Source organism: Plodia interpunctella, chromosome 5 (assembly GCF_027563975.2).
Source record: "Plodia interpunctella isolate USDA-ARS_2022_Savannah chromosome 5, ilPloInte3.2, whole genome shotgun sequence".
Lineage (NCBI taxonomy): Eukaryota > Metazoa > Arthropoda > Insecta > Lepidoptera > Pyralidae > Plodia > Plodia interpunctella.
Window position 1 is genome coordinate 10084883 of NC_071298.1, and position 14272 is coordinate 10099154.

General features: G+C 33.4%; 1 protein-coding gene across 16 annotated transcripts in view; it reads left to right on the top strand.

Moving 5' to 3' along the window:
* Positions 1-14272, top strand: part of PsGEF (Protostome-specific GEF) — a 65766-nt gene that overhangs the window by 12634 nt on the left and 38860 nt on the right. For 14 of the 16 annotated variants that reach the window (XM_064435969.1, XM_053744716.2, XM_053744715.1 and 11 more), the window contains 3 exons: positions 10486-12860; positions 12950-13014; positions 13127-13314. In XM_064435969.1, coding sequence (XP_064292039.1) covers positions 10493-12860; positions 12950-13014; positions 13127-13314 — 2621 coding nt within the window. In that variant the 5' untranslated portion in view covers positions 10486-10492. Of the gene's footprint in view, positions 1-10485; positions 12861-12949; positions 13015-13126; positions 13315-14092; positions 14245-14272 lie in introns of those variants that run through there. The other 2 variants (XM_053744729.1, XM_053744730.2) reach the window with 2 other exon arrangements.

Here is a 14272-nt window from a genome sequence, read left to right on the forward strand (position 1 = left end):
GATCATAAGAAAATGTATTGAGAAATACAGTTATATAGTGTGATAGAAAAAAGCATGATCACATTAATTAACAAAATTACACTAAAACTTGATGCACAATATACATTTTGTAGCATTTGTAGCGACTTTATTCTTCCGTGAGCACATTGTAATTTTATTTTATTTTTATTTATTTACTACAATAACAACATCTATTCTTATAGGTATTTCTATGTTTAACTAAACTGGCTTATAGATAAATAAATAATAAATAAATATATTAGGACTCTCTCTACTCTTAAGTTGACGACCTCGGTGGCGCAGTGGTAAGGTTCTTGCCACTGAACCGAGAGGTCCCGGGTTCGATCCCCGGTCGGGTCATGATGGAAAATGATCTTTTTCTGATTGGCCCGGGTCTTGGATGTTTATCTATATATGTATTTGTTATAAAATATAGTATCGTTGAGTTAGTATCCCATAACACAAGTCTCGAACTTACTTTGGGGCTAGCTCAATCTGTGTAATTTGTCCTAATATATTTATTTATTTATTTATTTTTAGACTTGTGTTATGGAATACTATCTCAACGATACTATATTTTATAACAAATACATAATATAGATAGACATCCAATAGACATCCGGCCAAACAGTTGTTAAGAGAAATATCAAATATTACCGTATCGCAATAAAAACGCCCAAAACTAATACAAAATCAATTGAAAAGACGTCGTACTGTCATTTCTACATTCTGTTTCTTTTCTTCGTTATATTTGATGTATGTTGTCTCTTTCCGTCTTCAGGCCAGGTGTCCAAGCTGGTTATAAATCACCGTGCTTGGCCTTCTGACCTCAGGTTTCGAGGATTAGGGGATTTTGTGTTCCCAGGCCATTACCTCAGCTTTATTACTTGTAAGGACGAATAACTCGGATTAACTCGTAAACGTTCTGGCTTAGTTTGTGGTTCGTCCTTTTTGAGAATTAAAACTGTCTTGCTTTTTTTTTTATTAACAAGGCCAACATTTTTGAAAAATGTACTTAGCATACTCTAAGACTCGTTCTATCTTTCTCTATCTCATCTGAACGTTTTCCTGGTTGCTTCCCCAGTACAGTAGTTGAGCGTCGTAGCCCAGAGTCCTGTCATACTTATAATTATTTATTTATAGCACATACTTACATATTATAGAGATCTGTCTGTAATTTCAGTTATAATTTAAATCAATTTCTAATATTTCGACTTCAAAATATGTAATGGTTCTGTGCAATATTCTCGCTAAATTTGAAAATGTAACATTACGATCAAAATTTATAAATAATACATATATTAATTGTTTATCATACATAATATAATTTAAATGCTGTCGAAATAGGTCTTTTTAGAAGTTAGGTTATATACGTATTATAATTCCAATTCACTAACACCTGTTTAGAGAAAATTAAACAAAATACTTGACAGATAAGTACCTAACATAATGAAGTGCCTATATCTACAACCAGTTTTAAACCCTTATGTTAAAAAAAAGTAAAAAGTCACGCCGAACGACGCTACGCGTTCCTTTTTTGAAAATACTTTTTCGAGTGAACAATAGACTCGATCTATTTTTTTTTCGCAAATAATATATAGCACAGGAACAACGACTTACAGCCATTTGTTAACGTTGAAATATCGGTGTTTCGAGGGGACTCGCCTTAAGATGTAATAACTTTTTTTAAAACTAGCCCACACTCAACAATAGCGCCATATATTGCATCGTAAAGATTTAATATCGAAAAGAGAGGCGATAAAACTCATAACTACCATTTTATAAACTGTACATAATGACAGCTGTATTGCTACATCATACTTATAATGTAATTTTATTGTTGTGTTGGCAATAAAACTCTTTGATTACCTAACTCAAGGATGGCCAGATTTGATGGCATTTTTACGAGGCAGGCAGACACATATTAAAGAGATCTGTCTGTGTAATTTCATTTATCATTTAAACATTGATAATTCGTATTAAGAAAAAGGTTATACCTATGATAGTTCTTATATATTATTATATCCATTGTTATTTCTTTTCGAAAATCTATAAGACAGGTTTACAAATAACTTTAAATATGCATACGTGGTTAACTACTTGTAGACATAAATTGAAAGTCTTGAATTTCTTTTTTAATAAAAAAATTAAATCAAATACATAACTTATAATATTCTATACGCTTAATTTTTGAGGTAAGCATAAAAATTTCTAACATCAATAGGTACCTAACAGGGACCTTTCATTTTTTCAATGTCAATACATAATCAACCATTGAAGAAACCAGCCCGCCCCTAAATCGGATCGTAAATTTCCCACAACCGAACACAAGGAGCAATTGTTGTCAAAAATAAATCATACCATTTACATCGACCGTTAAAAAAAAACTAGATCGTTCCTTGCCGAAATTAAAAAGTAAAAAGTCATTCTTGCGTCTACGGTATACGGCCGACGTCACATGTGAACTTCCCTGTGACCTTTACACTAAAAAGGCGCATCTGTATTGTCACAAAATTTTGCACACTTCCTTAAATTATAACAAAAGTTTATCACAACAATAGGATCGTGGATCCAGCATCGTCTGCTCCAGATTGTATGACAATTGAATTATTATTACTCCAATTTCGAAAGGCACCCAGAAGTAAGGCAATTGTTAGCGCCAACAATACTTCCAATTTGGGAAGCTAAGGGTTTACCTTTGACATGGCATCTGTCAGGATTGCATTTCGATGTCTTGTTATTTTTTCATAAAGTAAAAATAATAATTAAGGACCGGTTTCACATAGTCGACCGAACTGAATAATGAAACGATAATTATTATTATTCTCAATGTTACCTTTGGAATTGATTACATAAATTCATTTCATTGTAACTAAGTACAATCTTGCAGCAACTTGAGAAGTTATTAACTTTACAAGACATAAGTACTTAGACTTAATTGAAATTTTATTTTTAATTTTATATAAGCTTGAATCCTCGCCATAAAAACGAAATATTTTACAAATAAAACATTGTTTTTATTTTACATGAAGTTGCCAGGAATAACAAAAAATACATAAAATACTCTTGCAAAGTCTTGCGGTTAAAATTCTTATCTTTAAAAGTTGAAGGGCCAGCGACCACTAATTTTATGTTGTTTTTCACTTTGCCACCTGCAAGCTACTGAACGCTTAGTTGGTCCTTAGGTTTGTCCACAAATGTTGTCTATGGGTTTATCTTGATATATTAGACACAAATATCTTTTTAATTTGAAAGAATTAAAGACATTGTTTAAATTATTAAAATGTAAAATAAATAAACAATAATTACAATTTTTCAGCCAAATGTCATTGATATTTAAATAAATAAAAGAAAGTAAGTTAAAGGGGGATATTTTATTTATTTTTTGAATAATAAAAGATCTCTTCCCACGTCAATTACTGGATTCCAGACTTTCCAATTATTTTTAATAATTAAATTCCTTCGCTGAAATTTTACGCTGGACGATTTTATACCACCTCAACACTGGGGTGACTTAATTGGTGTCTTATTTATCGCTTTAAAAAAGTGATTACGGAACCTTAGTTTGATTAAAGAGAGCGTCTGAAGGGGTAAGTAATTGAAGAATTAAAAAGTATTAAAGTGTCTATGGTAGATTTTTTAAAATTAACTATTTTAAAATGGTTTTTTTGATAATTTATAATTATAATAGTTCAATAATTTATCACGTAAGAATATACTATATTCGGTATACTGTATTTCATCAGCAATATGAATGAATGATCACAAATAATTTAATATAATAATTTGTGATCCATATTACAGTCAACAACGAATAACCTAACCAACAGTATAGCAAATTCACTACTCATATAGCATAGAATTCTTAGTCACTTGTCGCTTCTATGAGAGCCCTACAATTTTTTCTCAAGTGTGACTTTTTTTTTTTCACAAACTTTTTATTTTGCGCACTAGAACTAAAAAGAAACTGACAAAAAATATATTGGTTGCGTTAGCGTGAGGCTAGACACGGGCCACCAGGATTATTCTGACACCGACGCCGTCGACCATATGGCTGGTACGACTTAGATAAAATTAATAGATAAAATAGCGGGAACATATTGTTATGACGTTAAATTAACGTGAAGTTCCTTGACCTATAGATATTTAATATTTTGAGAATTATTATCATTGCTACTAGCTTTTGCGTGCGGCTTCGCTTGCGTTTCTTTCGTTATCAATTCAATACATTCTTATTATTATCAATTATCTCAGGTAAGCAATGTATCGCGATGAAACCTATACCAGATTTCAAGTTACACCATCCGCTATATAAATGTGAAAACTGTAATAAATTCCATCTAGTAGTTTTTTCGTGATGCGCGAACAAACATACAGACATTCGAAAATTTACCTACCTATTCAGCCGACATCCAAAAAAGAAGGCATAAACCGCCATTGTGCAGATTCATTTTAAATGTTTTTAAAGTGATTTTTATTTTCAATGTGAAATAATAAAGATATTATAAAAAATAATAATTTGTGTTCTTCTATATTTAAAAAATTATAGCCCAAAAATTTTGATAATGTCGTATATTTTATTATTTTCATTAGATGTGAAAATAGGCACACAAAATTTATCAAATGGAAAATTGAAATCCCAAATAGCGGTGTCTTAAAATGTTATTCCTATTTTTAGTTGTGAAAAGAAATTTAATTTTAGCAAAATTAATCTACAAAATATTACAGTCTATTCTATCCCATACCGTTATCGAATTCATGGAGCTTTCTGAATATTTCAAGCCAAAAACGCTCGGCTTTCTGATGCCCATATTACAGAGATGAACACAGGTACGGGTACCAAAGTGGTTTATACATTTTTAAACTGTAATCTCCGCTATAGTGTTATTTATAGTTAAATAGAACGTTTTATGTTACTGTCTGTCCAAGAATGAAGAAAATAATATCACGTATCATTTTAAATTATTTTAAACGATTTGAATGTCAAAATCTTATTTAGATTTGTTTTTTTTAATAACATAGATAATGGCCACATAAGAGTTGTTTCTTTTTAATTTTTACTTTATTCATAATCGTGTGCAGAAGAGATTACAGACAACAACTAACTGGCAGCCAGGTAGATCCATTTATGAAAATAATCCTGGCTGTCTAAAAATAAGATCTTCGAATAAATTTAAAAATATAAAAATATATATATATATATATATTGATAAAAACATTTCCCGTTTTAATTTTTACAATAAATGTGTGTCTTCACAATTAAACTACTTACATATTTTCATGTTAATAGTATATTAAGAAAAATTAGACATATACGTTTCCTTTAAGCTGAAAATCAGCGCTGTGGCTTTCAGTCACGGCACAAAGCTGAGCTGGGATGCTTTTCGGCAGTCAGACCCCTAGTTTGGACATGTATAACAAATGTAAAATTGTAACTATGTTATTTTTTTGTCGAATAAAACGTTTTATTTCTTTCTTTTAACACTGCTGTAGGTGGTTGCCCCTACATTCCGATCAAGGGATCAACTTGCCGGGTCAAAAACAAATGAAAGGGCACAATTAGGCTATAATTACGTAGTCTCCACGTTCATTTGCACTTGGTACTTACACAGTGGTAATAGCGTCGACTTTTCAATGAACTGGGGTAGGGTTACGTGCGATTGACTGTACTCTGCCAGCTGCCATGCGCCCGCGCATGTGCCCTTTGCGCGTGCGTCAATTTTCACTTGTAGATTGTGTTATTGTTTTAATTTTGCCTATTAATAATGGTGGGGTTGATAGTGTCAATTTGACAAAAAGTTTTTTGTACTTGTTCAATAAGTAATTTTCATCGCAATATCGGTCTGCTAAAGTCTATGGGAGCAAACAGGGGGGCCTGGGAGGCATTTGCCCAGCAGTGGGACTCAAGGTAGACTTTAAAAAAATCTAATAATCAAAGAATTTATACATTCTCCTTCTCTTCTCAAAAATATGTGTTATAAGTTTAACGTGTCTGTCTGTGTATCTGTCTTTGGTTTCGATGCTCCCAAACGAATGAACAAGATGAAAAAGTTGTAGAATATTGAAAATTTGTGTAACAAATAAACTTGTTTTCGATTGTGTTATTGCCAACACTATTGGCATATTTTATTCAAGTCATCTAAAGGCATTTGACATGACTTTTACATCCACCTACCGACGTAGGTAAACGTGGCAAGTACCTAGTCGCATTAGACACTAGTGAACTTAAACTGTCAATCATATTTTACCCGTTTAGATATGACGTTTACCTATTAAAACTAAACTGTTAAGTATACTAGTATAAGTATACTAAGTACTTAGTACTTATATTATACAAAAAATGTCCAGGTACACCATAAATAATTCATAAAACACTAAAATGTCTCCAAAGTTGGTCCTATAATGTAACGGTGTACGCATTCGAACCTAGTACTGAATAATTCATACCACTACGCCACCTGCCCCCTAACCGCCGAATCAACATTTGGTGCCATAAATTACATTATTCCAATAGGAAAGGGTGATTTTAGATACATACCACAAAGCGATATTTGTGAAAAACTTTTTTTTCCGTATATATATAGATATATACGGAAAAAAAAAGTTTTTCACAAAATGTAATTTTTTACACTTTCATATTCGTAGTCATCAGAGACCTTATGTGAGTCACTTAACGCGTGAATAAATCAGATCCATGCAGTATAACCATTGAGTAGTTCCCTCGTTAGGAGACGATCCTGGTGACACCATCATAGGTTATGCACATCATAATAATACATTGACGTCCAAACTAACAAAAACACAAAGTGCAAACTGCTCGATCGGTTGATAATATCTGCTTCATAATTGCTTCAGCCCGAAAATGGAATAAATTAACAGTAGATTTTATGGCGATACGATTCGACAAAACTCGTGCTAGCTCCCATAGATGATGGTTTCAATAAATAATATCGAATAATTTCTACCGAAGTGATGGTTTTCTCAATCGTGAACAATTCGTGCACGTAACTAAGTGACAAATCTCTCATAGTATCGCGTGCCAAATAGTCTACAAACTTGCTGTCTACAAACAAGTTACACGCATTTTTAAGACGGCGCGATGTCTCCGAAATTTACTAAATAATGCGTATTGCATTTTAGGACAATTGATACGATTTTTATATATAAACATGGTGTGCTTGAATTATTCAATGTACTACAAATAATAATTGAGAAGCTCTGAGCCGGTACTCACTATTTCAACTTGCAATATCACTTACAATCTCGATGAGTTAACAACATTCTGAATACAGTTCATAAAATCTTTATTTCTTTCATAATAAAGTTCAATATTTCCTTTTTCGGGACACTGAAAAACTCTGCATATTTTGATACAGCATCAAAGGCCAAATTCAAAATTCGAAATCCGCTAAAACGTGTTCTTCGCTATTCAAAAGAATGTCGTTGACGTCCAGAGAACACTGAGACGTTCCAAAAATGTATTGAACACAAACCTAGACCTTATTGCTTAGTACATTCGAAATTTGAAACCTATCGAACTGCAAACGGAATCGTGTCTTGGTCTGAGAAAGTTTTTGTCCGCGACCCCAGTTACGCGAGACGTGCATTCGATATTAAAAAATGCTCCAGAAGAAATCTTAAATTCAATAGCAATTTGGCGTTGAATGGCAAGGGTGAGGATAATGGATAAAGTCGTACGCCCTGTTTTTGCGGTGTTGTATTAGTACGAATTCTAGGGTCGTTTTATGTACACTACTGGTTTCCAAACGCAGCATGTGTCTTGGAATTTCGCTCTGAATGAGCTCCAACTTGATGATTACACAGTCAATTTGGTAGGTAAAGAAGGAATGAGTTATCGCATGTAGTGTAACCACGATGAAATCAGCCATATTAGTTGTATACAAAGGTTCTTTTTGATAGAAATTTCGGGCACAATTTAGCATAATAATTGACAATTGTGATTAGTTTCATTAGATTTCGCTATTGTTTGTGGCATTTGGAATACTAATCAGAATTTTTTAATGTAATTAACAAAAGCTGACTTATTAATTGCTTAGTTGTTAATTCAAATAAGGTACAAATTATGACGAAAATTACAATTAAAATCAACATCGTCTTATCCATAGCGTTGAAATTTGTAAATGTTCAATTACTAAATATAAATGATAACAATAGAAAGAAATTTATTTAACGAGAATGTACATTTGTGTTAACACTAAGATAACCAAACGCTGATTCATTTGAAAGAGAAATCAAGAAATTCAAACATTCTTGAGGTTACCAAATAGAAAATTTTCTCAGACAGTTCGAACACGACACATATAGATAAAACTAAAACTGTTGAACCCAGTACCCCAAATAGCTGATTCCGCATGGCACTAAACATCAACTACAATAACGGCATTGGTGTAACAAGCAAGTGGAATGTAACTGTGGTCAGTTTGTCGGTCAATGGAAGAAAATCGCGGTTTAGTCGATTTCGTGACCAAATGATATGTTTTTTATCGAATAAATCTGCTGTTTTTGCAGCTAAAGCGTCTATTCTTCATAGTCGTATTCCTCATAGCTGAGGGTCGTGGTCATTACGTGGAATGAAACACACACAACAACTTTCTTGGCATAGTTAATGGAGAAGGCAATGGCAAACCCATTGCACCCACTTCTCCATTTCACATACAAGTTAATAAAAACCAGTGTGCAGGTTTCCTCACGATGTTTTCCTTCACCGGAAGCAATCTAAACTACTATACATGAGTCAGATTGGTGTACAAACTCATGTGGAACGAGTAGGATACGAACCTGGGACCGTTCGATCCACAGGCGGGCGTCTTAACCATTACACCGCACCACCGCTTCGAAACGTCTGTACCAGGAAGCATTGTAAAATCTATAGTCAATTCACTACAATAACTTAATTGATATAGTTTTTGTGTTTGTTTTTATGTTATATTAGAATTCACTATATTACTAAATTAAGGAACTTAAGTCTTAAAGGTTTACTTTTTTTAACTTTCGTAGCATACGTATTTAATAAGACTAAATGTGCTAATATTAATACGATCTAGTCAAATAGCAAGTTAATATGTCATTTTATATTGACCAAGATTTATAAAGTTCTTAAAATATAACAAAATATGTCCATCGGCAATTCTCTGTCTCTATTAAACGGAAACCAGTTTGTTTGATGTCTTTGTTAGGTTAATGACGTGATATTGTAATTTTAAATCAATAATAAAAACAATTAATCTTCAAATTCCATTGTGCAAAATCATTATGTCTTTCTATATACAATGATTTTGCTTTAATATTTGCAGATCGATCAAATCCGTCTCACATAAGGTTAATTTAGTGCTTTAACATCCATGTTATGAGAATACAATATCCGTCAAATCAAATCTATCAGCGATTATCACTACCGTTTTAGATGTGACACAGATTTTTGTGATGCTTCATCCATTTTCCATACACAGCTTTGACATTATAATAACATGTTTATAGTTTGTATGATTGCTCGTGTTGCTAAAGAATTAAATTTAATTTTGTCTAGTCCATTAAAACTATTTTATTTTGAAGATTTTATTATATATTGTAGATGAGGAAATACCTATATTTCGATAGTGTACATGACACGGTAAAGTGAATCCAGAAAATGATGTTACGATAGTGTTTGCATCACGATCAACTTTGACACTGCCGTCCCTCCAGATTTAATTAATCCAATAATTAAAAAATGAAATTTAATTACTTCTATGTACAAATGCACGATTTTTCCCCGTTATTTAGACGTTTTTTTTACAGTTAGTCCATTAACTTTCCTTGTCCCTCTAAAACATCAATTTGTCATCTATATAACGTCTATTTTCCAGTCAATACAGCGTGGATATGCAGGAATGTGACAAATAGTCGCGCTGTCCACACTTGAATGATGAATGCAACGTCAAATGGACTAACGGAATGCCATTTCGATCATTCCGGGATATTGACAATGCGACCGTGTTAGACAGAGACACAAAAACGAGACACTAACACAAAAATAACAGACAATAAAATAATAAATTTTAAATTATACTCAACATGAGTATAAATCGAGATTTAAATATGTGGGAGTTTTTTCACAAATCATTAAATATTACTAAATTATTTAGCGTAATATAAATTATACCTTGGTTCCATAATTCTTTATATAATAATGGCTTTTAGATAAGGCTTTTAAAATTATTAATTTAGCCTGCGGTTAAACCAGTTTACTATGTCAGACTTTTTACTTGTTCGAGATAGTATCAAAGGTCACCTTGATAAAAATAAAGCACCTTCACCTATTGCTAGTGTAGCGTTAATTGCTCGTTTAATTTACAGCCGTAAATGCGTGAATTATTTATTATATGGCAGTCAATCTATAAGCAACTTTGTGAAATTAAATTCAAAAAATATAACTACATGTAGGTATTTCTTTAAAATCTAAATATTCACTCTTTTCCGTTACAGGTTCAAGATGTTGAAGTGGGCAGTATACAAAAGGAACCAAGAGGCAAAAACAAACAGTGGAAATGAAAGCGAAGAGCGAGAAGTTTACACAAATGAGCTCTATAACAACAATGTCAGGAGATCTTTAGACGCTCAAGCGGTAAAAAAAAGCAAAAAGCCTAGCAGATACCAAAGAAGATCTTTAGGATCCGCTGCTAGAAAAAACAATATTAAAACAATAGATAAGGAGAATATTAACTATATAGGGAACACTCCCAACTATTTTAGAGAAGGATTTGTTAAGAAAGAGGGACTTGCACTTAAAGATGTAAGTAATATTACACCAAACTCGGCAACTCCTGTTAAGCACTACGACAGAAGGAAATATTACTTAAATGGATCCAAAGATGACATTCCACCCGATTTACCTTCTACTCCACCAACGTACAGCCGAAGAGTTAGAGAAGCTAAGAAACGTAAATTAGAAATGACAAGTTCTGCTAATAATGACCCATTTAGAAGAGACAGTTGTTTTTACAAATCTGAGAGAAGAATCAAACCTGTCGATAGATGTAATGTCATCTCTCCAAAACTGAGTCATAGTACTTCAGAGCCAGACTTGAGTGATCTTTCAGAGCGATTAAGTGCAACCACTAATAGTAGCAGAAGATCTTTCGCTTTACCAAAACCAACACATCCAATCAGTACTACTAAAACTGCTAGTGAAGGATTAGTGGAAATAGAATATGATAAGGACTTGGTAATCAATTGTGTAGAAAAACCTATTTGTTCAGAAAAAACTACAATGGATAAAATCAATAAGACAACATTACCCATATTTGGACATCATATTTTTACAGATAACCTCTTATACTTCAACAAAAATGATGTTGGTATTAGTAATATTAGGCCTTTGAAAAGAACAAGAAAGAAATCAAATGACTTTGAAAGTTCATTTAAATCACCTTCTGTAGATAAGAGAGATACCCATGCTTTAGTTAGAGACGCTTGTTCACCAGTATCCATCACACCTTTATCTGTAAAATTGGCAGGACTTAGATTTAGCACAATGAGCACCCACACTGAATCTCAAAGGGCTGTATTTCCTAAAGATGTTACAGAATTTTTCCCCAAAGTTGAACACCATTTTTCTATTCCACTGAAGGATGAAGAAAGTTCATTAGAAATGGAAAATAAATTTATATTAGGCAAAGATTCATTGACGAATGTAACTGAATCTACTGTATCAACAACTCAAATGGGCGATGTGACTTTGGAGAAAATGATTGAGGATATAATAAAAAGCACCAAAATTGTAAAATCTAGACGAAGAATAATAAATAAAGTTCCTGATATCACAGTCGACGAAGAAATTCCACCGTTGGACGCAGTGAAAGATTTGTTTATAAATCCTCGTACAGATAGTAAGGCTAATTTAATCAAAGAAGCAAGGTATATTAATCTTTCACGAGAAAATTCAGTATCGCCTAAGAATTCTCCTACAAAAAAGAGAATGCCAGTACATCGAGTGAATGATAAGTTACTGAAAAACTTACCTATTGGATGTTTTATTTTGGATGATGGTGATGGATACAACGAAAGAGAAGTATGTACACCTGATAACATAGAAACTAAATCTAAAGCAAAATCAGTGGAACCACAACGAACACTGCTTAGTAGATCACAGTCAATGAATGCTGCATCAATAGAAAAAAGTAACTTGGAACAAAGTATCTCAGGATCTATACCAGACTTGAATACTATTTCTCAAGATGTTAATCTGAGGTGGCGTAGACAAAGATGTATTCGTAGGAAAAAGTCTACCGTCAGCAACGAAAGTCAGTGGAAGTACAAACAACTGGATATTGACTCTCCGCCTTTTCTTGCTCTCGAAATGGGAATCCCTAGTCCCGCTGCAGAGCTGCAAAACGTATCATTATGTGAACCGCTACAAACCGATTTTGATAATATAAACAATGTGTCCATGAAGTCAACTGTTTCCACTAGTAGTTTGATGTCGCAAGAACCAACGATGCAAAATAAAAGGACGCGTGAATTATTTGGTTTGACTTTAGAAAATGGTATACCAAGTCCTATAACACCAGTGCCGAAACTAAAAAGACCAAGTAACGTTCTCAGTGAAGAAAGGGCACATAAAACGAGTAAATTAGATGAGGATTTATTACCAACGGATGCATTTACACCAGTAATTGAACACAAATCTACAAGGAGATGTTTAACATATTCGCCTGAAGAAAGTAGTATAAACAGCAGTGAAGAGAAAAGGAGAAGTGTAGCCAGCAATCGTTTCGAGCGTAGTACTGATCGATTCCAATCGCTAAAAGGGACAATCGATTTAGAAATTGTGACTAAGAATGACATTATAGACGTCCACGGTGAGTGGTGACTATCGACATTTTTCTATTAATTTTAATTAAACTTATTTAGTAACTTGAAAACATAAATGCTTGTTTTTATATTTCAGTTATACGATGTCGCGATCTACAAAGATCTTCTGGAAGGACAGATGATATTAATGCTTATGCCAAGGTAAGTTGGTTAGAATGTTTGAATACCTTTACCTAAAACTGATATTTTTACAGTTAAACCGTTTTTTTTTTTCTTATTGTATTTAAAATTCAAATATCTTCCGAATTTCCAGGTGGTAATAAGTGGAGTGACAGAAACTCAGCCGCTGTCTTCTCAGAGGTCAATATTTCAGAGGACATCAGTTCTTTACGGGAAGAGGGAGCCAGAGTTCCAAAGGCACTTAAAGCTACCTCTACCTACAGCAGTCTACGACCATCAACTGCTCCATATCTCTGTTTGGCATAGAGACAAGAAGTATCGGTAAGTAGTTTTACTTCTTTATTTACTCATTTATTAATTTGAGGATCAGATCCGTGGTTAATGTCAAGGATGTATCCGACATTTCTACAATATAATGTGCGATGTGTATATTTTTTTGTGTCATCCGAGTGTTTGCCCAAAAAAGCGTCACATCCAAATGTTACATTCCATTGCTAAAATACAAAAAAAACTGGTAGGAAAATTAAGGGTTACAAAATTTGTTTAGGACAGCTGGCTTCTGTAAACGGAGCAAGTAAAACGGCCGCCATTTTGGCTCATTCGTATTAGTATTACAAAGTCAAACTTCGCGTGAGAATTAGGGATAAACATACCTTTTTAAGGGGTGACGCAAACGGGAAGATTAGAAAAAATAAAAAATATTTTGACCGCAAGTGAACCGCAAATAAATCGACCTGCCGGTCGATTTGAAAAACAAATCAATCAACCACTTTCGACGATAGCGACATTCATAAAGAAGGTTATTACGTCTATCGAGAATCCCGCGGAAATAAAACCTCGGAACACATCCAGTTAGTAACAAATAAAAGAGGTCACAGAACAAAACATACATTTCAAATAGCAAGGAACAAAAATAAAGTTGCATTCTCGTGTGTGTGCTGATCAAAAACAGCGTCTCCTACATTTTATCGTGACATCACATAATTGTGCGACTGTATCCACGGTCAGTGAGACACTGGAGTTAAATTTTTGTTGGGCCATTTCTCATACATAAGATATTGCGCGAGTCCACCGCACATGCGCACATCAATCGATTCTACGAGCCGTACCCGGGTTTTCGCAGTCGCGATCCACACTCGCGACACCATACGTCCAAAACTTTAGAGCTACTTACGCATTTATTCCGTTTCGTGTGATGTGTACGTGCCTCTGTGAAGTGATTATTTAATAATTTGGATCTGAATATTACCGGTAAGGTTTCATTTATCATAATACATTT